At 36.4% G+C, this 26,346-nt stretch overlaps 1 protein-coding gene across 4 annotated transcripts in view; it reads right to left on the bottom strand.

Moving 5' to 3' along the window:
* Positions 1-7,096: 7,096 nt before the first annotated feature.
* The window catches only part of PRMT3 (protein arginine methyltransferase 3), a 138,458-nt gene continuing 119,208 nt past the window's right edge, over positions 7,097-26,346 (bottom strand). For 2 of the 4 annotated variants that reach the window (XM_027578117.2, XM_027578119.2), the window contains exons 13-15: positions 25,104-25,154; positions 24,829-24,916; positions 7,099-10,543 (exon numbers count right to left, since the gene is read on the bottom strand). In XM_027578117.2, coding sequence (XP_027433918.1) covers positions 10,434-10,543; positions 24,829-24,916; positions 25,104-25,154 — 249 coding nt within the window. In that variant the 3' untranslated portion in view covers positions 7,099-10,433. Of the gene's footprint in view, positions 10,544-24,828; positions 24,917-25,103; positions 25,155-26,346 lie in introns of all 4 variants that reach the window. The other 2 variants (XM_027578118.2, XM_027578120.2) reach the window with 2 other exon arrangements.

Here is a 26,346-nt window from a genome sequence, read left to right as displayed (position 1 = left end):
GAGCACGAGAGGGAAGAGGGTCACAGGGAGAAGCAGACTCCCAGCTGAGCACGGAGCCCGATGTAGGACTCGATCCTGGGACTCTAGGATCATGACCTGAGCCGAAGGCAGTCGCTTAACCAACTGAGCCACCCAGGCGCCCCCCACAACTTTCCATTCTACATCAAACCTAGCATAAAACCTTCAGGTTTGTTACTTTGGGTCTTCATTTACTTCCTTGTGAAGGCTTCTGTGTTATGTAAAACTTATAGAGGCATACATCAGAGATATTGTGGGTTTAGTTCCAGACCACCACAATAAAGCCAATGTCACAATAAAGCCAGTCAACTGAATTTCTTTTTTGTGTGTGTGTAAAAGTTATGTTTGCACTGTACTGTAGTCTAGTAAGTATGCGATAGCATTATGTTTAAAAACAATGTACATACTTTAAAGATACTTCATTGCTAAAAAATATTAACCATCATCTGAGCTTTCAGTGCGTCGTAATCTTTTTTTTTTTTTTTAAAGATTTTTTATTTATTTTTTGACAGAGAGAGACACAGCGAGAGAGGGAACACAGCAGGGGGAGTGGGAGAGGGAGAAGCAGGCTCCCTGTGGAGCAGGGAGCCCGATGCGGGGCTCCATACCAGGACCCTGGGATCGTGACCTGAGCCCAAGGCAGATGCTTAACGACTGAGCCACCCAGGTGCCCTGAGTCGCAACCTTTTTTTTTTTTATTGTTATGTTAATCACCATATATTACATCATTTGTTTTGGTGTACTGAGTCGCAATCTTTTTGCTGGAGGGTCTCACCATGATGTTGATGGCTGCTGACTCATCGGGGTGGTGGCTGCTGAAGGTTGGGGTAGCTGTGGCAATTTCTTAAATAAGACAACAATGAAGTTTGCTGCATTGATTGACTCATATACAAATGATTTCTCTGCAGCATGTGATGCTATGTGACAGCATTTTACCTACAGTAGAACTTCTTTCAAAACGGAGGTCAGTCCTGTCAAGCTCTGTCACTGCTCTATCAGTTAAGTTTATGTAACATTCCAAATCATCTGTTGTCATTTCAACAATCTTTACCAGGACCAGATTCTATCTCAAGAAACCATTTCTGTGCTCAGCAGAAGAAGGAAGTCCTTAGCCCTCAAAGTTTTATTATGAGATTTCAGAAAGTCACATCTCTGGCTCCACTTCTAATTTTGTTCTCTTGCTATTTCCCCTACATCTGCATTTACTTCCTCCGAAGTCTGGGACCCCTCAAAATCAAACATGAGTGTTGGAATTCAGCTTCTTCCAAACTCCTATTCATGTTGATATTTTGACCTCTTCCCATGAATCACAAATGTTCTTAATGGCATCTAGAATGCTGAATCCTTTCCAGAAGGTTTTCAGTTTACTTTGCCCGGACCCATCAGAGGAATCACTATCTGTTGCAGCTCTAACCTTACAAAATGTGTTTCTTAAATAAACCTTGAACGTCAAAATTACTCCTTGACCTATGGGCAGTAGAATGGATGTGGTGTTAGCAGGCATGAAAACATCAATCTCGTTGTCCATCTCCATCAGAGTTCTTGGGTGACCAGGTGCACTGTCAATGAGCAGTAATATTTTTGAAAGGAAGCTTTTTTTTTTCCTGAGCAGCACATCTCAACAGTGGGCTTAAAATATGCAGTAAATCATGTTGTAAACAGATGTGTTGTCATCTAGGGTGTGTTGTTCCATTTATAGAGCACAGGCAGAGTAGATTTAGCATTAATTCTTCAGGCCCCTAGGATTTTCGGAATGGTCAAAGAACCCTAGCTTTGACTGAAAGTCCCTAGCTGCATTAGCCCCTAATAAGAGAGTCAACCTATCCTCTGAAACTTTGAAGCCTGGCACTGACTTCTCTCTGGCTATGAAAGTCCTAGATGGCACCTTCTTCCAATAGAAGGCTGTTTGCACTGAAAATGTTTCGTGCAGCCACCTTATTATTTTAGCTAGATCCCCAGGATAACTTGCTGCAGCTTCTACATCAGCACTCACTTGCACTTTTCTGTTACGGAGACTGTTTCTTTCCTTAAACCTCATGAACCAACTTCTGCTGGCTTCAGGCTTTTCTTCTGCAGCTTCCTCACCTCTCTCAGCCTTCACAGAACTGAAGAGAGTTAGGGCCTTCCTCTGCATTAGGCTTTGGCTAAAGGCAAAGTTGTAGCTGGTTGAAGCTTCTATCCAGACCACTAAAAACTTCCTATCAGCAATAAGGCTGTTTCACTTTCTTACAGTTTGTGTGTACACGGGACTGGAGCTTCTAATTTCCTTCAAGAACTTTTCCTTTGCATTCACAACTTGGCTAACTGGTGCAAGAGGCCTAGCTTTTCGCCTGTCTCTGCCTTTGACAGACCTTCCTCACTAAGCTTAAACTAGCTTTTGATTTAAAGTGAGAGACATGTGACTTTTCCTTTCATTTCAACACTTAGAGGCTACTGTAGGGTTTTTAATTTGCCTCATTTCAATATTGTTGTTTTCAGGGAATAGCGGAGGCCCAAGGAGAGGGAGATAGATGGGAATGGCTAGTCCATAGAGCAGTCAGAACAATCAGAACATTTATCAATTTAAGTTCACTGTCTCATATGGGTGCAGTTTGTGGTGCCCCAAAACAATTAACAAAAGTAACATCAAAGATCACGGGCCACAGATCATTATAAAAATATAGTAACAATGAAAAAGTCTGAAATATTGTGGGAATTACCAAAATTACAGAGACAAGAAGTGAGCAAATGCTATTAGAAAAAATGGCACTAATAGTGGTTGCCACAAATCTTCCATTTGCAAAAAATCTGCAAAGCACGATAAAGTGAAGTGCAATGATACATATCGGTGTTAAATAAATTTGTATGCTTTTCTCTTGTTAGTCTGTCTTTTGCTACAGAGGTCATAGTTGAGAACTTAAGAGTAGAGCAAAAAGTTGTTTTTCTTCCCCTACACCACTAATTTTTAAGTCTTTAAGGATTGGGAAGCCCTTAAGCTCACAGTGATAGATACAGGTTTTCAAAAATTCCAATTTTAGCTTGAAAACTAGTATTTTATCATTAGCAACAAATTCTACCAGTTGTTTTATTTGAAGTGCTAAGGTCAGTTTTTTTTTTTTTTCTTTTGCAGGACAATGCCTGCCATAGTTTCTCAGTCATTCTTTCAAGTAAAAATAATATTTTATGAAAAAAGTGGCTAGTTTAGGTCACAAATCAATTGCACAAGTGCTTTCCCTGGAGACAAATATTGTATTTCAGCATGCAGCAAAAACGGTTTTATTAGTATCATACAGAATATTAAAAGACATGTATTCAAGGGTCAAGATCTAATAAAATTAATATTTACCATGTCACCAAGGACATTTTAAAGAGAGTACGTGGTAGTGAAGAATAAAATGATTTAGTTTGGTGCCTTGATTTCTGTGCTAAAGGGCCAGCACTTTTACCTACAATTGCTTTTGCATCATCAGTATAAATGCCAATACAGTGAAAAAGGCAAACAATGTATCAGTATTATTGCAAGAATAGTTTTGATCTCCTGGACTTTCTGCAAGTTTTATTTTGGAGTCACCAGGCGTCTTGCTGGCTACATTTTGAGAACTAATGATTGAGGTGAAAGATGATGCTGGTTTGGACCAGGATAGCAGTGATGGAAGTAGTTAGAACTATTTTGGTTCTGGATATATTTTAAAGGTAGATCTGATAAAGTTTGTTGGCCAGCTTGGATGTGGAGTTGAGGATAAAGGTCAAGGATGACCTTAAGTTTTCTGGCCTGAGCTAATAAAAGAAGAAATTCCATTAAGTGAGGTAGAGAAAGATAGCAGAAGCAGGGTTTGGGGAAGATGAGAAATAGTTCTGAAACATGTTAAGTTTCAGATGCCCAGGAGACATCTAAGTAGACATGTCATGTAGGCGGTTGGCTATCGTCTGTAGTGGGAGATAGATGGCTGGAGAACACGCTGAGGAATCATCAACATCTAGGTATTTAAAACAGTAAGACTGGATAAAATCACCAAGGGAGGGAAGATGGGCAGAAGAGATCTCAGGACTAGGGTGCCAACATGTAAAGGTTGAAAAGTGAGGAAAAGCCAACAAAGGAAACCGAAGTGGTCCACGAGGAAGGAAAAGAGTGGGGAAAGCCAAGATGAATGTTTCCAGGAGCATGATCATCAGCATCCAATACTACTGGTAACTCAAATAAAATGAGGGCTGCGAATTGGTTACTGGAATTATCAACATGCACACTTCACTGGTGACCGTGTTAAGAGTAGTTTCAATGAAGTGACAGAGGCAGTAATCCTGGTGAGCATGGGCTTAAAAAAATTTCTATGTCAATGCTCATAATGGCTTCAGCCTGGAAACAATCCAAATGTTCACCAATAGGTGAATGGATGAACAGACGAGTAGAATTTCATTTATAAAATGGAATACTATTCAGTAATAAAAGGGCACTGTTGACACACATAACCATGATGAATCTCAAAAAACACTGTGCTAAAAGAAGGTGGGATTGAAAGAGTACATACTGTATGACCCCACTTACATGAAGTTCTAAAACAGGCAAAACAAATTTATCTTGATGGAAATCAGGATAGTGTTTGCTTGGAAAAGGGAGTGGGGATACATGTTGACTGCAAAGTAGCACAAGAAAACTTTTTGGTGTGAAATAAGTGTTCTAAATATTAACAGGGGTGATGAGTATATGCATACATTTGCCAAGTCATACTGTATACTTAACGTGTATTTTATTTTATATAAATTATACCTCAATACAGTTGTTCAAAAAATGGGAAGAGCAGCAGCAGAGACCATGAACATGGAAAACTCTTTGAGTGGTCTCAATGTAAAAGGAAAACTAGAAATGTGGCAATAGCAGAGGGAAAAGTGGAGTTAAATTTTTTTCATCATAGGAGCACCTGGGTGGCTCAGTTGGTTAAGCGTCCCACTCTTGAATTCAGCTCAGGTCTTGATCCCAGGGTCATGAGTTCAAGCCCTGTGTTGGGCTCCATGTCCAGCATGAAGTTTACTTAAAAAAAATATATCATCGGTGAAATAATAACCTATTTGTATGTTAACTGGAGAGGTGGAGGGAAAATCTAATGATACAGGGGAAACATGCTGAAGCAATTAACTTTGAACTACTCAGAGGAGATGTGGGACACAGGGAGAGAAGCTGGCTTAGCTAGAAGCAATGGAAGTTCACTTAGTGGGGAGGCAATGTACAGGCATAAATATTGGCTGGGGCATGTGGTATGGAAACCTGTGGAAGTTCTCAGATTTGTCCTACTTTCTTGGTAAAACAGGAAACAAGGACTTCAGCTGAAAGAATGAGGAGGATGTTCTGGAGGTTGGAGGAGAGAAGGTATAAAATAGTCACTGAGGAGTCTGTGAGATAAACAGACCAGGGAAATGACTATTGGACACCTGAGATTAGGAGTCATAAATTTTAGACCATCAGAATGGTTGAGTGTTTTCCTCCAGCCTCACTGAGCTGCGTATGTGCAGTCATGTGTTTGGGTTAGAAGCAGAACTGTGGTTTAGTCAAGAGTACAGAAAAGTGAAGGAGAGGTGAAGAAGTTGCAGCTATATGAAAGGGGGTGTTTATAATGATGGACTATGGATTTTAAACTGATCCGAGAGAGAGGTGTAAACATGAAGAGGTGAGGGACGGAAGACATGTGGTATGAATGAATGGATTTTGGTCTTGGTGGAGTTGAAGAATTGCTGGAATGGATTACAAAAGAGAGTGTGCTGAAAAGAGGTGGTCAGAATGATACTTAATGTTGAGATTTATACAGGAGTTTGAGTTCTGGTTTGGCCAGTTCTACAGGATGACCATAGGAGGGGCTGAGTTAAGGTAAAAGGCAAGATCACTGGATGAGGTCAATGAGACAAAAGGTCAGCGTATAAGAGGGTCATTCACAGGAAATCTTACATCGCACTGATTAAGCAGGAGCAGTGTGGGGCAGCCGTGGCAGTTAAAACTTTCAAGGAATGGAGATCAATCTGGAGGTGGAGAGCTGATCGGTAAGATGGTTTGTTACAGTCTTGATGACAAAGGATAAAGATGGGAGGAGGTAGGAAGGATTTTGGAGAGAATGGTCTTTTAACTGACAACCAAAAGCAAGGAAGTCACTCATTGCACATCCAAGTGTAGGGAGGTTAAGTGGTGTGGGAGAGGACAGTTTTTAAGAGGCCTATTTAAGAGGCCTTCGGGGGAAGCAATGTCCTCAGGAGGGCAAGGGATTTCAGCGCAAAAAGAGGAGACATACAGAACTGCACAGGGATAGGAGATTGGGATGCAGAACAAGGGAGGCTGGGGCTTCATCTTCCTTTACTATTTAAGCTATTGTTATCTTAATTTTAAAAAATTACAATGAACTCAATGATAGACTATTTTTGTTTATATTTAGCTATACTCTAGAGCTAAATAAATGCTAACTGTCCCACATTAGCCAAGATGTTAAGGCACTATATGAAAACTGTTTCTTTGGTAGGCTTTTTTTTTTGCACCCAAAACTATTGGAAAGGACAAGTGAATTGCTAAGACACTTTACTTCGCTTATTCATCATTCTGCTTGGAAAAATTTGCCTTTACTTTATAGTAAGGAAACAAACACAAAATCATTAAAAACACATGAGCCTCCAAGGCAACATGGCTTCATATGATAGCTGGGCAGGGACTTTACATACCATCCCATGGGGCCTTGTGCATTAATACAACAGGAACACCACATTCTAGGGTGAGAACCAAACAAGGCAGGCATTGGGAGCCTCAAGGCATGTTGGAAAGTGCTGATATAAAGCAATTTCCCCAACTGTCTCTCCTAATGTTGGCAGTTAGTTTTGGGTCCAGAACCCTTTTAAAGACACCCAGAGATTAGTGAGATTCACAGAAATCCTTCATTAGTTTAGTTTGTAGCTCGTGGGTGGGGTTCAACCATCTCTAACTTTGAAAAGTTCTGTTTGCACCTCTCTCTGGTCTTATTAAAACTTTTTTTTAAAAAGATTTTATTTATTTGAGAGAGAGAGAATGAGAGAGAGAGAGAGAGAGAGAGAGCACAAGAGGGGGGAGGGTCAGAGGGAGAAGCAGACTCCCTGCTAAGCAGGGAGCCCGATGTGAGACTCGATCCTGGGAGTCCAGGATCATGACCTGAGCTGAAGGCAGTCGCTTAACCAACTGAGCCACCCAGGTGCCCTTATTAAAACTTTCTAAATCAAGTTGATAATCAGCTTCAAAGTTTTGTACTAATTTCCTTTGCACAGGGTACTGTTATAATTCCAGACACCAGTCTCAATTATGTAAGTACTGTATCTATATATATTTTAAATTAGGGTAAGTCTTGGTTAATCCTCTAAGTCTCATAAATGAAGTACAATCTAGTTGCTTAGCTTCAAGTCTGTAAAAACTAGTCTTTGTAATGTGTTCTATTGGGTGTATATTCTCTGCCACAGCCATTAATGAATCTTGTGAAGAAATATTCTACTTACACTATTAGCTTATCTCTGCTCCAATAAAGCCTTATCAATATGAGCAATGGGGTAGATCTGGCCCCAGGCTATAGTTTGCCAACCCACAGTAGGCAATGCTTGACCTCAGCTATCTCACTGACCTTGCCTTTCATCATAGATCCAAATTCCGTGACAGTATTGTATATTTAATATGTTTTTGAGATATTCTTCACAGAAAAATCTGAATCTCTAGATGTTTTGGATCTATGCTACAGCCAAGCAGCTTAAATGATCACTTCTGGCATGACAGGCAGGAGCTAAGTGATAGATGATCCTGTTTTAATCTTTCCTATTCAGAGTTTTTAGCAGTACTGTTAGCACACTCCCTCCACTTGATAGTTGACTGGTCAGATTAGTATGGGCTGATCTCAAGTCAGTAACTTCACACAATACATTTTAGATATTCCACTTTAAAAAGAAAGAAAGGTAGAATAATGGAAAACACAGGTGGACCAGATTGGTTAATCTAGATTAAGTGGTAAGAAGCAAATAACCCTGTAGGACCAGAATTACTTGTCCTCCCTCTCAAACAGGGATCATTTCAAAGTGAAATGACAGCTCCCTCATTTATTTCACAATGTATTCCTAGCACTTGGGGCTCCTTATTGGACCACTTTGGGCAATGCTGTACACCTTCAAGAGTTGTTTTGTTGAAATACTCCTTCCAGAAAATACTGTTCTAGTAAACAGAGATGACTAGTTGGATGCATCCTACACATTACAAAATAACAATGTTAATTTCACAAAGAAAAACAGGAAGGAAAATGTATTTTAATGGAAATGAAATAAAATCCTTGGCACAGAGTAGTTTGCTATCCATAAATGTGCATCTGTCACAGCATGAAAGGACAGTGTATCATTGTCATAGGCTATGAAATTTTAATTTTTTGTAGCAGTTTAACGGCTGAAATTCCAATCAAAGAGCTAACATCTGGATTCTCATGTTCTCTTAAAATGTTTGGCACACATTAGAATGTTTCAGCCTGGGAAGGCAAACTGAAAAGAACAGAGATCTACCAACTATGGTTGGCCTATTTATAACCAGGAGAAAATCAAAAGAGCCACTAGGTGAAAATCCTAGGCAAATCTAACAAGAGTTTTAAAAAAAAAAATCATTTTTGAGAAATACTTTTTTAAATAGTAAAAAATATTTTGTTATGCACTTACATGAAAGAAAAATAAAGCAAAAAAATTAGACAGTTTTTGGTTACTTTAAAAACCCATTAAATCTTTTCACAGGGGTTCCTTATTTTCATCACTCTTCCACACTCAAATTTGTACATGAAGTCATTCCAGACAAAATTTAAAGTACTTTGAGCTATATTATAAGCACCACATATTTCTATTAATGTTCTAAATCAAAAACAAGTTGGCTGGTTTAACCCCAGTGAAAACAGAAATCATGCTTATATAAGAACAAGACTTAAAAGATGATGGTCTGAAATACAGCATTTGAAGGGGTTAATTTTCCCATTGCTAGTAGTCCAGTTTTCTAAGACCAAGAGACAATTTTCAAAATAGTTTTTGCTATATTAAATATTAATTTCTGTTAAAATTTTCCCACCCATTCATGTACTTAAGGGTAGTATTCGATTCCCCAACGAATCTAATGTAGATAGCACATATTCCATGAAAGGGATCCTTGACTGCCTAATGATAAGACCACCTAGCATTTACTGAGTGTCTTCTATGTGCCAGCCACTGATTGAAGTAGTTGAAATGTATTAACTCATGAACTGGCACATTCACAAAGGGAGAGAGAGGTTAAGGAACATGACTGAGATCCAACAGCAAGTAAGAGCTGTCACCAGAGCCTGCACCTAGGCAGTGACTCCAGAGCTCACACTGCTCAACACTACGCTATGCTGCCTTGTGTATGTCTTAGTTTGAAAAAGAACCAGCTGTTAACTGAAAAAAAGTATATGACCTAGCTGTCCTTAAATCTGTTTTCTTAACGATGATTCCTTTGTTAAGACTTGTTTTAAATGCTTCTGATTTTATAAAAGGCTTTAGTATGTTAAAATACCATTTTATAATGCTAATAGTTGTTGTACATATTTTATTGAATGTTTTCTATTCTGCATTTCAAATTGAGTCAATAACTGTAAATAACACAACTGTAGGTATACTAACAGTTACATGTTTAACTCTGCACATAAATCTAGTTTGAAAAAGGTAACATATTTGTAAATAAGTACTTATTTTGCCCAACCTTTAAAAACTTGTATGAAACCTAGGATACATATATTGATGTTAAGATTTCCTGGGCAGTACTAGAAAATTGTATGGTGAAAGAATATTTGCAAAGAGAAAAGAAGCTACAAAACAAGAAGTTCAGAACTAGAGGATAATCAACTAAGCTGTCTTTCAAATATGATCTGTGTGACATTCTTTTCCGTATTTTAGTCGCTCCCACTTGTTCTTTAATTATATTCTGATATTCTAGCAAATAATACAATTAAAAACTCCTCCTCAGAGTAGAAATCTGCAATAAAATGTATAATAGCTTGTGTACAGTTACTAGCTTAATAAAACATTATCTAAATAACTAATCAGTTACTAGTGTTTAAAATTTATAGCAAGAAACATTAAAAACAACAAAAGACTATCTCTGTTTCAAATTTAGGCCTATTTAAATGATTTTCAGTATAGCTAAACTCAATATAATGGTTACATTTAGTAAAATCTTGCTGACTGGACTTCCAAGACTGTGATTATGTAGGTGGTCCACTAGGATCTGTTGTTCCTTTCCTTAGCTGAATTATATCAGATTCCTACCATGTGTCTCTAGTATTGAGGAGACTCATTAGGAAAGGATCCATCATCCATTCACATGCTCACATAAAACCCCCTCTCTCCACTCCCTACCCATAACCCACCCCCATACTAAAAACCGCAAGTTAGTTGTGCTTTTTGTAGTCTTTTCACTGGAGACCATAAGTTTGAGTTGAATTATTCAATGTGAGGGTCACAATGAGAGAACGTGGATCTTTCTTATTCTTGTGGACTGTGATCTTTCCTTTCAAGGCTTCACCTATAGAAGAAAGGTAAAAGATGTGTTTAAGAATTCAAGGAATACAGAAACAAACTGAGGGTTGCTGGAGTGGAGGGGAGTGGGAGGGATGGGGTGGCTGGGTGATGGACACTGGGGAGGGTAGATACTATGGTGAGCGCTGTGAATCACAGACCTGTACCCTGAAACAAATATAATACATTATTATGTTAATAAATAAAAAAAAACAGAATTCAAGGAATACAGTGTAGCAGAAAAGTAATAATGTATACCTAGTATTTCTCTTTTATTGTTGTGAGATGTTTCACTCATTTTGGAAAAAATTAATCGATTTAAATTTTAGGGCAATTTTATGTTTAATTTTTGAACAAAGTAGATCTAAAAAATGAAAAATTTTAAAATTAATTTAAAACAAAACAGAGTATTTAAAGCATAAATAACAACAATGTATTGGGAGATAATCTATATTTGGGGAAGTGAAATTTTTACAATAGCTCAAAGGATTGGAGGGGGTAAATGGAAGAAAATTACTGAGTCTTAAACTATAAATGAAATGGTGTACTAATGTTTGATGGTAGTCTGGTAAGCTAAAGAGGCATGCTGGAACTTGAGTGCAACAATTATAAAAACAAACCCAACACATGTAGTTATTTAGCTAACGGTGGAGATAAAACGAAATAATGAAAGAATATTCAATCAAAAAAAAAAGGTAAGAAGGAAAAAAGGAATAAATGATAGAGGGGATAGAGAAAAAACAAATAGCAAATGACAGAATTAAATCTAGTATCACAGATAATAACATTAACTGTAATGTGTTTAATATACTTTGAATATAAAGGGTCAAAGTAAAATGTAATTTTATATTAATCATAGAGAGTCTGAAATGGCAGTATTAATTTCAGACAAAGATGACTTCAGGAAAAAATACATAACCAGAGATAGACATATTTCAAAATGATCATTCAATTTATAAAGAGACATAATGACTTTTATGTATGATTGTATGACTACAGAGCTTCAAAACACATGATGCAAATCTGACAGAACCACAGGAAGACACATATAATCCACAATTATCATTGGAAATTTCACCTCTCCTCTGTCAATAATTGCAATAACAACTAGATAGAAAACCAGAAAGAATATGGAAGACTTAACACACTATTAGATATCCCTCATAAACAAAGATTCAAAAATCCTTTAGAAAAATATTACTGTCTCATAAGATACAGGAAAAAATGTGACAAAATTAATTTATAACAACTTTCAGCAAGCTAGCAATAGAAGGACTCTTCTTCAAGCTGATAAAAGGAATCTATGAGAAACTCCAGATAACATTTTATTTATTTTAAGATTTTACCTATTTATTTGACAGAGAGAGAGAGAGCACAAGCATGGGTAGCAGCAGAGGGAGAGGGAGAAGCAGGCTCCCCACTGAGCAGGGAGCCTGATGTGGGGCTTGATCCCAGGACCCTGGGATCATAACCTGAGCTGAAGGCAGACGCTTAACGGACTGAGCCACCCAGGTGCCTGATGTTTTTTTTTTTTTTTAATTATTTATTTTAGAGAGAGAGAGTGCATGAGCGCAGGGGGAGGGACAGAGAATCTCCAGCGGACTCCACACTGAGTGATGAGCTCGGCTCCAGGACCCTGAGATCAAAATCAAGAGTGGGCCACTTAACTGAGCCACACAGGCACCCCACTCCAGATAACATTCTCAGTGGCGAAAGACTGAATGTGTTCTTCCTCAGATTGGAACTGAGGTTAAGGACGGGCATTCTGACCACCTCTAATTAGTATTGTATTGGATGTACTAGTCAGGGCATGAAGGTGTGGGGGAAGGAATAAAAAAGGATAGTTTGGGGGGGGGAAAGAAGCAAAACAGTCTTTATTTGCAGACCACATGGTCTTAGAGAAAATCCTAGTATGCAAAAAGAGCTACTAGAACTGTAAGATGGTTTAGCAATCTTAGGGTAGAAAATTGCATTTCTACATGTTAGCAATGTAGAATTAGAATTTGAAATTGAAATAAAAGCCCATGAGCATTTACAACAGCATCAAAAAAAAAGCATATGTGAGATAAATGTAACAATGTATGTACAATGTTTAGTCACATAAAACTATGAAACAGTGCTAAGATCATAAAAGTACAGTTGACCCCTGAACAACAGATTTGAACTGCATGGGTCCACTTAATTGTGTATTTTTTTTTTTTGATGAATATAGTAAAGTACTATAAATGCATTTTCTCTTATGATTTTTTATTTTAAGATTTTATTTATTTATTTGACAGAGAGAGAGAGAGAGGGCAGAAGCAGGGGGATTGGCAAAGTAAGAGGGAGAAGCAGGTCCCCGGCACTAAGCAAGGCGCCCCCTGAGCTGAAGGCAGCCGCTTAACTGAGTGAGCCACCCAGGCGCCCCTCCTTAAGATTTTCTTAACATTTTTTCTAGCTTACTTTAAGAATATAGTATATAATACAAACACAAAATAAGTATTAATCGACTGTTTATGTCATTGGAAAGGTTTTTGGTCAACAGGAAGCTATCAGTAGTTAAGACTTTGGGGAGTCAGAAGTTTCATGCAGATTTTCGACTGTACAGGAGGTTGACCACATTATTCAAGGGTCAACTGTAAATGGGGACATATGTTCTGCTTGTGGATGAAGGATACAAACAATACAGTTAAGATGTCAGATCTCTGCAAGGTAATCTATAGATTCAAAACAGTTCCAATCAAAATCCTAACAGGCTTTTTTGGGTAAGAAATTGACAATTTGATTTTAAAATTTATATGGAAATTTAAAGGATCTAGAATAATGAAAACAATTTTGAAAATGAACAAAGCCTGAGGACTTCTATCATCTTATGAAGACAGTGTCTAACTGGCATAAGGACAGATACACAGATCAATGGAACAAAACAGCTCAGAAATAGACATATCCATATATGGTCAATTAATTTTTGACTAAGGAGCCAAGTAATTAAATTGGAAAAGGACAGACTTTTCAAGAAATGATGAAGAAACAGCCTAATGTACGTTTGGGAAAAAATAAACTATTACTCTTAAAATTAACACGAAATACATTATAGACCTAAATGTACAAGGCAAAACTACAACATTTTTAGAAGAAACATGTATGAAAAACTCTATGATGTTAGGGTAGCAAAGATTTCTTAATTAGGACACAAAAATACAAACTTCAAAAGATATTGAGAAAATGAAAAGAAATGCTGGGATTTGGGATAAAAATATTAGCAACACATATATCTGACAAAGAACTTGTACCCATGTATATAAGGATTCTTTTAATTCGGTAAGTTGACAAACACCCCAATTAAGAATTCAGCAAAGTATTTTTAAGAGACACCTCCCACACACAAATTATACAAATGACCAGTAAACACATGAAAATATGCTCGACATCATTAGTCATCAGGCAAACGCTAATTAGAAAGACAGCTTACAGACAAAAGAATGACAAATTAAAATGGCTGACCTTTTTTATAAGTGTTAACAAGGATGTGGAGCAGCTGACCCCACTATGGTGGTAGGAACATTGAAAAGTGCAGTGATTTTGAAAAAATTTGCTAGTTTCCTATAAAGTTAAACATACACTTACCATAAGACCTAGTAAGTCCTTTCCTAGGTATCCACCCAAGAGAAATGAGAATGTATGTCCACACAAAGACATGTTTTTACATGAATATTTGTAGCAACTCCATCCATAACGGCCCCTAACTAGAAACAACAGTCTAGCAGCAGGTGAATGTGGTAAGTAAACTGTGGTATGGTCATATAAAGGAATACTATTTAAGAATAAAAAGGAACAAACTACTGATACACAGATGAACCTCAAAATATGTTAAGCAAAGAAGTGTAACATTTTAAAAGAATACTAATAGTTTAGTATAAGTAATACTAATATATAGTGACAGAAAGCAGATCAGGGGTTGTCTTGGTCTGGGGATTGGAGCTGGGAACGACTAATCACATAGGGGATCAAAGAAACTTTTTATTTTATTTTTTTAAATTTTTATTTATTTTTTAAAGTTTTTATTTATTTATTTGACAGAGCGCGCACAAGTGGGGGAGGGGCAGAGGGCGAGGGAGGAGCAGGCTCCCCGCTGAGCAGGGAGCCCAATGTGATGTGGGGCCTGATCCCAGGACCCTGAGATCATGACCTGAGCCAAAGGCAGACGCTTAACTGACTGAGCCACTCAGGCGTCCCCAAGGAGGAAACTTTTTTAGAGTGATGTAAATCTTTTATCTTGATTAGGATGGTGCATACATTTGTCAAAACTCATCAAAGTATACAATGAAGATATGTGAATTTTATTGTATGTAAATTATGGAAAAAAACTTTAACAAATGTGGCAACTTAGGAATAAACTGACTCAGAGATAAATGGAATATAGTAGAGAAACCAAAAGATCCGTTATGGCGATTTAGTACATGTAAGTGGGGCATTTTAAGTCACTGAGGAAAGAATTCAACAGAAATGTGTAAATATAGTAATACAATCTTTTTCAGTATGAAACCAAAGTCAGAAACCAAATGGAAAAGGTTAAAGACTTGGTTATACAAAAATGAAAACAAAACTCCAAAGCAAAATACTCTAAAGAAAGAAAAGTAACTTGGGGCGCCTGGGTGGCTCAGTCCGTTGGGCATCTGACTCTTGGTTTCAGCTCCTATTGTGATCTTATGAGTAGTGGGATCAAGCCCCCTGTCGGGCTGCACACTCACTCAGCAGGGAGTCTGCTTAGGGATTCCCTCCCTCTGCACTCCCCCCAAAATAAATAAATAATTTTTTTAAAAAAAGGCAACTTAAAACACTATACTTTCACTTCTGAGAAGAGCAAATATTTTTTAAAAAGCGAATTTTGATTTGATTCCTTAGGATGAATGATCAGAAGTGGAATACTTTCAAAAAAGGCATAAAGTATATTCCAGGTTTTACATTCCTGCCATCTTCTTCAACACTGGGTGTTATTAGAAACCAAACAAAAAAAATGAGTAAAAGAGAATAAAAATATTTTTGTTATTTAAACAACCACCAGAATCTGACTGCTTTGATTGCATTTCAGTGATTATCGGTGGTGATGGGTATTATTTCAAATGTTTAACCACCACCTAAAAAAAAAAAAAAATCCTTTGTGCATTCAAGTTAGTGATTTTGTTGAGGTATATGAGGTATTGTTGCAAATGTTTCTTTTTAGTGCATGTCCTCTAATAGTTGCTGCTGTTTAAGTGCCTTGGAGGTGTTAAAAAAATGAAAGTTGGCTTGTTTGTAAATGTTCTATTCAATCCTTAGGATAAAGCTCAAAATGGAAATGTTCTATAGAGCTTATGAAGCAGGTCATCAAATTCTTCATTTCAAGTTTAAAGGATACTTTTAAGAGTTCTATGTAGCCCTCAGCTTAGAAATATAGCACAGGTCAAGATGAACTAGTAATGGATACTTTCGTTAAATTTTCATGAAAGAAAAAATTTTAAGCATCAATATTAAACACTGAATAAAGAGTCATAACAGTAATTACCTTATAAGCTAGTATAATTTTCATGTCTTGAAATACAAGCAAAGTAACTATTTCTGTAATAATCTTAATTTCAAAGTAAGGGTGCAAACAGCACTTATCTAAGTTAATTAAATAGCATGAAGGGTCACAGAAATAAATACATAATTCACACTGCTGAACTCCCGTCAATTGTTTAGGCCTGACAAAAATGCCAAGGCAGTGGCTGTAATAACGGAATGGATGGTAGTAATTAATCAGTGTCAAATAGATATAAAATGACCGATGCTGTTAAGTGTGTATACAGTGGTGAGAGCTGCAAAGGACACTGTCTGTGCAGTTGAGCTGTTTTCACCCTGTTTTTTATCATCGGCAGACGGCCATTAGTATCACAAAGCAGTGCTGCAGTTCAAAGAACAAAACTGATTTCATTTCAATTCTGTTCTAGTGGCTTTTTAAAATTAATTTCTTCCCGAGCAATAAAATTTCATTTCCCCAGAAGGGGGAAAATTTAAAAATCATTATTATTACTATTACAGCTTAAAGAATGAAAGAAAAAAGAGAAATGGATTTTCCGTTATATAAAAGCTTACTAGATACATATAAAGAAAAATAGCTTGATTTTAGTTATATTTTCAAAGCCAAATTACATGAAAAAGATCTGGATTTTTACAGTAAACACTGTCATATAAGTTTGTACAATAAAAAATTGTACATTAAAGGAAAGGGGACAAACACATTGAATTTAAACTTTAAAGTAAGTGTTCTTTAAGTACTTTAAAGCCACTACCTTAAAGTATTTATTCTGGGAGGGTGGTTTGTTACTCCCAGAATGCTGGAAGTGCTCAAATGTTGACAGCATTTCTTCTGAAATATTTTTAGATCTAGGTTGTGAATAAAATATAATAAAAAAGCCAAACACCAAAACAAACTAGGTTTATTATTTTATAGTTCCATTTTGTTTTTGGCCAAATGTACAATTCTTTTTCTTTTTATTTAATTTAATTTTCATTTATTTATTTGATACAGAGAGAGAGAGATAGTGAGAGAGAGAGCACAAGCAGGGAGAGCGGCAGGCAGGCAGAGGGAGGGGGAGAAGCAGGCTCCCTGACGAGCTAGGAGCCCGACGCAGGGCTCAATCCCAGGACGTTGGGATCATGATCCAAGCCGAAGGTAGCCGCTTACCTGACTGAGCCACCCAGGCGCCCCCAAATGTACAATTCTTAGTCTGAGAAATTCCTTATTCACACAACATCTTTTCTTACTTTCTAAATATCAAGTCTACCCTGAAGGGTGGAAAAAGAGATTTACCATTATTGAAGATATTCACACACCTGCCCCCATGGCCCACAATCTAGGCAGCATGATGAAAGGCATAATATTTTATTTAAAAAATCTTATATTACTTTCTGAATACTAAGACAAGGTTTATATACACAGTAAATTATTCTGATTAGACATTCAGCTTTATTTAATTTTATCTAATAATTTTAGAGCATAATGAGTACAAAACTACTTTTAGTTTTAATTAAACCCAACTACAGAGAGCTCTTCAAACATGCCAAGATAAATCTGAATACCAATCTATTGAAGTTCAATAGTATGATAAAATTTTTGAGAACATCACAGTTGACAAACTGGGACAACCAAATAAAACAGCCAGTAAACGCCTCTGGCATGATGTCTCCCAAGGTGATTAGAGGAAATGAGATTTCAATGACAATGAATATTACTATACTTACTTGTATATTCAGCAAAATATTTACAATATGGCAAATACTACATCAGATCAAAAAGGAGAAAGACAACTCATCATATATTAGACCCTTTATTACAGCATACTGAGATGTGATAATAGATGTATGCATGAATTGATTTAGGAGAACAAAGAAGACAGCAATTAATTTTCTAAGGTGAGGAAAGATTTATAGAAATAAGCTGGGTAATAAAGAGAAAAATCGAAATTTATCAAGTGAAAGAGGTCAAAACAGCTTTCTATGTAGACTATCTTAGACAAAGGTAAGGAGTAAGAAAAGATAGGAAAGTTAGCTAAAAAATGAGCAATTTGTGTAAGTCCATATGAGCTGGAGCATATGATGGGCTTATGATGTGGAATATAACACAGTGGGATTGGAAATGATGAAAAATGGTCAGACTGTAAAGGGCCAAGGTAAGGAATTTGGATTTTATCCTGGAAATATTGATAGTCCAGTGAGGTTTTTTTTTTTTTAATTAACTTTAGTAAGGCATTATTTATATACAGTAAAACGTGCATATTTTACATGTTCAGTTCAATGACTTTTACCATTACCTCACCCTCGTAAACTTTTGCCTACCCCAGGTCTCTTATCTCTTACGTTATCTTCTAGAAATTTTGCAGTTTTATACATTTATATTTAGGTTTTTGACGCATTTAGAGTTGGTTCTTGAATACAGTATAAGGTAAGCATTGAGATTATTTTCCTGTACAAACATTTAGTTGTTCTAAGCACCATTTCTTGAAAAGACTATCATTTTCCCATTGAATTACACCAATCCTTTGGAAAAATATAATTAACTATACAAAAGTGGGTCTATTTCTGGATTCTCTATTTGTTATATTAATCTCTATGTCTATATATAGTATAAAACCTTACTGTCTGGTTTAATATAACTTTTTAGTAAGTTTAGAAATCACATAGTAAAAGGATTCCAATATGATTCTTTGAAAAATTGCCTGGTAACTCCAGGTCTTTTGCATTTGCATTCAAATTTTAGAATCAGCCTGTCAATTTCTTTGTTTCTTTTTAAAGATTTTTATTTATTTATTGAGAGAGAGAGAGAGAGAATGGTAGAGAGAGAGCATGAGAGGGAGGGAAGGTCAGAGGGAGAAGCAGACTCCCCGCTGAGCAGGGAGCCCGATGGGGGGAGGACTCGATCCTGGGACTCCAGGATCATGACCTGAGCCGAAGGCAGTTGCTTAACCAACTGAGCCACCCAGGCACCCAGCCTGTCAATTTCTACCTTTCTAAATTCTTACTAGTTCTGCAGTTTTTTTTTGAAGATCCCTTAGAATTCACTGTGGACACAATCATGTTATCTATAAACAATGACAGTTTTATTTCTTCCTTTCCAATGACATTTACTTCTTTTTTCATTCCTATCACTTGCTAAGACCTCCAATATAAGAGAATAGGAGTGGTGAATGTGAACATTCTTGCCTTGTCCCAGAGGAAAAGCATTCAGTTTTGCTCCATTCAGTATGATGCTAACTGTGGACTTTGTGTGGATGCCTATTATCAGGTTCAGGAAGTTCTCTTTTATTTCTAGTATGCTATGAGTATTTATCATGAATAGATATTGAATTTTGTCAAATGCCTTTGTGCATCCACTGATGTGACCACGTGGTTTTTCTTCTTTAGATTGTTAGCATGGTTGACTGTATTAAATGATTTTACAATATTTTTAGATTTTATATTATTGAATCAGTCTTGGATTCCTGGACTAAACCTCACTTGGTCATAGTGTATTGTTCTTTTTAAAAAAATATTGCTGGACTCAGTTTGCTAGTATTTTGTTGACAATTTGTGCATCTATATTCATGAAAGATGTTGTTCTGTAGTTTAATTTTCGTCTTTTTTTGTATTAAGGCCCTTACAAAATTAGCTCTCTTCTATTTTCTGGAAGAGACTGTATAGAATTGGTGTTACTTTTTGAAGTGGTTGGAAGTATTTGCAATGAAGCAATTTGTGCCTGGAGATTTGTTTTATGAAAGGCTTTGAGGCTGGCTGCCTGTTTTTGTAAATAAAGTTTAACTGGAACACAGCCACACCCACTCATTTACTTACCATCCCTCAGAGTTTAAGGTGTTTGTGGGTCCCCACTGCTGCCACTGTGGGGTTATCTGGGGGCGAGGGTATAAGAGAATAGAGAAAAATGTGGATTTCTCTCTCTAAGCATTAGGAGATCCTTTCCCCATTCCTCAAGTTAGAATTAGAGGAGCTAGTCTGCGCTGATGCCTTAATTCTGGGTTTCAGGCTGTCTGGAGACCAGACTGGGGGATACTGGAGGCAAACAAATCATAAATTTATCACCAGTTCAGGGTATTTGAATTCTGGTCTTCTCCAATTTACTTTTCAGAGATCTCAAATAGCTATTCCCTGCATTCTGGTTTATTCAAGCTGCATTCGGTGAGAGAGCTTATTTTCACTGCCCTAAAAATCCTCTGTGCTCTGCTTATTTCTATCCCCTGCCCTTGGCAACCACTACTTTTTCATTCTGCAGTTTTGCTTTTTCCAGAATGCCATATAGCTGGAATCACACAGTGTGTAGCCTTTTCAAATAAGCTCCTTTCACTCAGGAATATGAATTTAAGATTCCTCCATGTCATTTCATAGCATCATAGTTTATTTCGTTTTAGCACTCAATAATATTCCATTATGTGGATATACAGACCATTCATTTTGAATTTAAGTCTACCATCACACCATTTTTTTTTTTTTTAATTTTATTATTTGACAGAGAGGAAGAGAGAGATAGGGAGGGAGAGAGAGCACAAGCAGGGGGAGTGGCAGAGGGAGAGAGAGAAGCAGAGTCCCCACCAAGCAGGGAGCCTGATGCTGGGCTTGATTCCAGGACCCTGGGATCATGACCTGAGCTGAAGGCAGACGCTTAACCGACTGAGCCACCCAGGTGCCCCATACCATTTGTTTTCTATTTCTTTATGTTTGCATCTTCTTTTGAACTAAATCTTTTGCTTGAGATTCCATTTTATCTTCACTACTAGCTTATCAGCTTTATTTTGTGGCTTGATTTAAACTTTTTTTTACCTGTTCCTCTAGCGTTTACAATATACGTATTTACCATAATTTACCATTAAATTGCTTTATGTACAGTGTAAGAACTTAATATATTTCCATTTTCTCAATTTTTTTGATTACTGCCATACATTTTATGTCGCTATGTTTTGAAACCCGTAATACATTATTTTTACTTTAGTCAATTATCTTTTACAAAATTAAAAAGTGAGAAAATAAAGTCTTTTTTAGGAACTCACACATTTACTACTTCTGACATTTCCCATTCCTTTGTTTAGATTCAAGTTTCCATTTGGTGATATTTTCCTTTCACTGGAGGAACTTACTTTATCTTGTACTGATGGTCTGCTGGAGATGAATTCTCGCAGTGTTTTTCTTCTGGGCAAGTTTTATTTAGCCTTCATTTTTGAAATATATTCTAAATATAGAATCTAGGTTGACAGTTTCTTTCAGCACTTTGAAAATGTCATTTATCATCTGGCTTACACAATTTCTGAAGAAGATTCTGAAATTATTCTTCCTTTGTTCCTCTGTTTAGTTTATCTCTGGGTCACGGGAAGACTCTATTACTAGCACTATTTATGGGCAGCTGGTTTGCAGTATGCCTCGGTGCTGTTTTCAGTGTATCGATCTTACCTAGGGTTCACTGAGTGTCTTCAATCTGTGGGCTATAGCTTTTATCAAATGAAAAAAATTTGGCCATTATTGTATCTTCAAATATATTTTCTGCCCCTGCTTCTTTCAGGGACTTCTTTTATCACATTTAAATTAGAGTGCTTCATATTTTCCCACAGGATACTGTGGATATGTTTCTTTAAAAAATCTTTTTTTCCCTCTCTGTGCTTCATTTTGGATACATTTTATGCTGCATCTTCAAGAACACTGACCTGTTTTTTCCGTTGATTGCACTGAATGACATTTTCACTTCAGATATTATAATTTCCATCTCTAGAAGTTCTATTTGGATTTTAAATATGTTCTCATATAAAAGTATTTAGAATATGTTTCAACATGCTTGTGTGCTAATTTCATTTCTGGGTCTGTTTCTATCAACTGATATCTTCCTGCATTCAATGTTTTATTGGAAGTTTTGGCCATGATGAATTTTATGTTGTTCAATGTTTTTTGTTTTCCTTTGTTGCCAATAAAGTTACTTGGGTTCGTTTTTTTTTTTTTTTTTTTCTTTTTAAGGCTTGTTTTTAAGCTTTGTTAAGGAGCATACAGGTTAGCCTTTACTTTAGGGACAGTTTATTCCCACTATGAAGCTATGGTCTTTCTGGACTGAATAGAGTCCAAAAGGAGTTCCCACTCTAGCTGGTTGAAACTCATACCCCACAGCCCCATGTAAACTCAGAACTATTTGTTCACAGCTGCCCCGGATGCTTTGCTTGACCTCAGGCATTTCATCCTACATGCATACATCTTAGTTCTCCTCTAAAACTCAAGGGGACATTGTGTGTAGATTTCTGGAGGCATTTTCTGATTAGCATGTCTTCTTCAGTACTCTGCCTTGCAACTTCTGGCTTCTATTCATTAGTACTAGCATCAGAATTTAGCAGGGTTAAAAAAAAAGTGTTGTATTTCCTTATATAATCCCTTCTAGCTGAGAATGACCCCATTTTCCTTACTTTGAAATTTCCCTTTCAAGTCTTTCCCAGTTATATTTTAGGAGATTCCAAAATTTTGTGGTGTACTGGTCTTGCATTTAAATACAAGCACATATATAATGGCAGTGTAAGAAATACAGAATGTAGACAAGAAGGCAATATTAAAATCACACACCTCCTTCATAGTATTCTAAAAAAGCTGAATCAGTTACTCTAAGGATTACTGGGTAATGAATAGTTAGGATTTCAAAATTTCACTAGACATAAAATAATATTTTGTTGTAATTAGGTAGGAGAAAATTCAAATGCTATCTTAAGTCTCCCTCAAGATTAAAACATGAATGAATTAGCACTACCCTTAAAATTTAGCATTAAGATAATAAAATGGTTACCATGAAGAAGAAAGCAACATTTTCAAGTTTCCAAATATCAATCCAAATACCAAAGCTATACAAAACCCAACCAACTAACCAAACAAAAACAAATGAAAATGTAATAAAATTTCATTTGTGTTCCCCACACTTCAGTTTTGCTATTGCTCAAGCTTTTTGGAGAAAGAGAAAATGACACCATCAAGGTTTTATTTCCGTAGCATTGCAATCTTAAAGTGAAAACATGACAACAAGGTGCTGCTTTACTCTAATAGTGTTTATCTGCATCTACTAAATTCAATTTATGCATCAACAGTGAAATCAAACTATAATTGAATTTTATGGAATATTTTAAACATATAGAACAATATAATGACCACCCGGACCCACCACTCAGTTTTGTCAAATCTTAACATTCTCCCACAGTTCCCTCAATCTAAAAGGAGTAATTCAGATCTATGGCACTGAACCCTCTTTACATTCCCTGCTATTTCTCTCTCTCCTCAGGGGTAGCCACTGTACTGAATTCCGCAGTTATCATCTTTAAGTATCGCTTCTTATTTTACTACATGTGTAGGTGTAACTGTTTCAATGTCTTTAAACTCCATAGAAACAGTGTATTGTAGGAATTATTCTGCAACATTTTTTGCTTAATGTTGCTGATCTGATATTCACAAATATATGATTTATCTGTTACAGAGATTTTAATGTATGCAACTACCATATATCTTTTTTAATGGACATTCAGGTTGCCTCCAATATTTCACTTCTACAAACCATACTTTTGTTAAGATTGTTGTAGACAGGCTGAAGGGGAGATTGTTCAGAATATATGCCTAGAAAAAAACTGTGGTTATAGTGATGGATATTTATACATCTATACTTAACTTGATGGTAGCAAACTGTTCTCTCAAGTTGTACCAATAAAGATTATCAGCAGAAGAGTATAAAATATAAAAGTTCCATCTGGCTACACGATTACAGGCACTTAGCCTTGTTAAATTTTATGTTTTTTTCCTGTAGTGATGGATAAGAAACAGTTTCTTACATAGTTTTAATTGGCCTCTCTCCCTGGTTACTAGTGATGTTGAGTATCTTTTCATTGAAATTTGTTGTACATTCAGGTTTCATATAGTCAGAAAGCTTTCAGTGAAGGTGGGGGAGAACAACTTATATGTAATAAACAATTTAAATAAAAAAAGGTTCTATAGTCAAATTCTAACTTTTGGAGCTAAGGGTGTAGGTACATAAGAACTGTAGGTTCTCATCAGAGTGAGCAATCAATGCGGTGTAAGACAGAGGAATGTGGAATTGGGCCGGTCCTTGAGCACCGTGTAAGATTTGAGCAGGTGGAGATAGTGGAGAGGCCCCTAGACATATATACTGAACACCATAAGTACTGAATGGCATTCTCTTTAATTTACACTTCACTTCTATGGGTGATATTTCTCTTCAGTCACTTTGGAGGTGAAAGTATTTTTAGTTATGTTTGCAACTTAGTATATATTAGTTACTGCTTAAAGAAAAGTTTTCAGAATTTTTTTGTGGTACTCAAAAGCTACATACTAAAGCACATTTTAACTGGCAGGAATTATAAATCTAATCTAGAGTTTTCTTTAAATCACTACTTTAATGAAATGATATGCCATCTAAAACTTATGCAGCTCTAAGAACATCTTACCTTACTTAGCATGTTATATTGCTTCAAATACAGTGGACACACAAAAAGTCATTGTAGAATGAAGGAATATTGTTTACTTCAAAATGAGTAAGTCATTTCTCCCCCTTTTCTTTATCTGCTTTTTTTTAATTAAAAAAATTTTTTTTTAGATTTTATTTATTTGAGAGAGAGACACAGAGATAGTGAGAGAGAGCACAAGTGGGGAGGAGAGGGAGAAGCAGGCTCCCGCAGGGCAAGAAGCCTGATGCAGGGACTCAATCCCAGGACCCCGGGATCATGACCTGAGCCAAAGGCAGACGCTTAAGCGACTGAGCCACCCAAGCGCCCTCTTTCTTACCTGCTTTAACTGAAAATGGCTTTTCCAATAGAAATATTGTTTGTTTCCAGTGTGTTCTGGCACTCTGGGGGCCCGTGGAGAACACGACCTGCATTCGTAGAGTTCAAAAGTATCTGGTTTTTAATATCATGCTACATTAATCTACTACATCAAATACAAGCTCCAATTGCTTACAACAGCAAAATGCTCATGATCAAACACCTTGGGGCACACACACAAAAAAATACAATGTATTTCACATAATTAATTCTTATGAGAAAACTCATGATACTTACCCTGCTGTGACAATCCTTCTCAAAATATATATCAAAGTAGCCAGCAATTGCCTGTTAAAAGAAAAAAAAGGGAATATAAATAATTATTAAACTAATTACATGACATAACAATTAATTATTCAGTATTTCAAGACATGGCAACAAGAAACCATTTCAAAGACTAGATACCTCTTAAATTTATGACAGGCCACTATTTTTTCCTGGAAAAGATGTTACATGTAAAAATAAAGTAATATAATTTGGCTTTCCCCCACAGAAACAATATAATAATAAGAGCAACAAGGCTAATCAAATAATCAATATGTGTTTTATTAGAGAAATGACTGTGGTAGACTACTGAAGAGTGAGAGACCACATTAAGGAAGAGGCCTCAGCCAGCCCCTAGCTAACCCATGCTCTCCCAAAGAGAGGCCGCTGTGCAAGCTGAGCCATCTTGGAGCTCTTTGCTCCAGTCAAACCAGACAACTGCAGCAGCCTGAGAGACCTGGGGAGAAACCAGCAGAAGAACTAGAGGATAAGTCCAGTCCAGACTGCAGAATCATACACAAATAAATCTAAATGATTGTGACTTCAAGGCACTCAGTTTTAGGGTGGTTTGTGACAAAGCAATAAATTTAACTTAAACATACTCTTTTATACAAAGATCTCATTTAATTTCTTCTGATCTTGTGCATCTAATTTTAAAGCAGAGTACTATGAATACTTTTGTGATGAGGTCAACAGAATTTTTAAATGTCACATTTTTTTTTCCTGAAGATAAACAAAAAATATATAGTAGTACTCAAATAAAACTTATGTTTAAGCAAATACCCAAAGGAGAACCTCTGAGGTCACTCTAAGGATTACTGTGATAGTACAAAAAGGTCTCTAAAAGACGAATATTCAGATGAGGATATGTAATTTTCATTTCTTTTTGTTTAAAATTTAAATGATACCATCCCTTTTTCTTTCACTAATGGAATTAGCTTAATCTATTTTAAAAGTGGCAATAAAAAAAGCTTATAAAGTGTTAAAAATAGGACACCGATGATTGAAAAATCACTATAAAGCTGATTTGTGTACTCTGCTGCTTTTTGTTGAGAATGTGAAGTTTTATTGATCTGTGAGGTTAATACGGATTGGGCCCAAAACAAGTTCAATATTTAACACTGAGGTTCATTATATTTTAGATACCAAGAGAGATTCAAAGTACTATTTATAATACTGTCAAATAGACAAATATAAAGCAATGCGGTACTCAGAT

The sequence above is a fragment of the Zalophus californianus genome, chromosome 11, assembly GCF_009762305.2.
Source record: "Zalophus californianus isolate mZalCal1 chromosome 11, mZalCal1.pri.v2, whole genome shotgun sequence".
NCBI lineage: Eukaryota > Metazoa > Chordata > Mammalia > Carnivora > Otariidae > Zalophus > Zalophus californianus.
The sequence above is the reverse complement of the archived record's forward strand: the minus strand, read 5'-3'. Positions and strand labels throughout refer to the sequence as shown.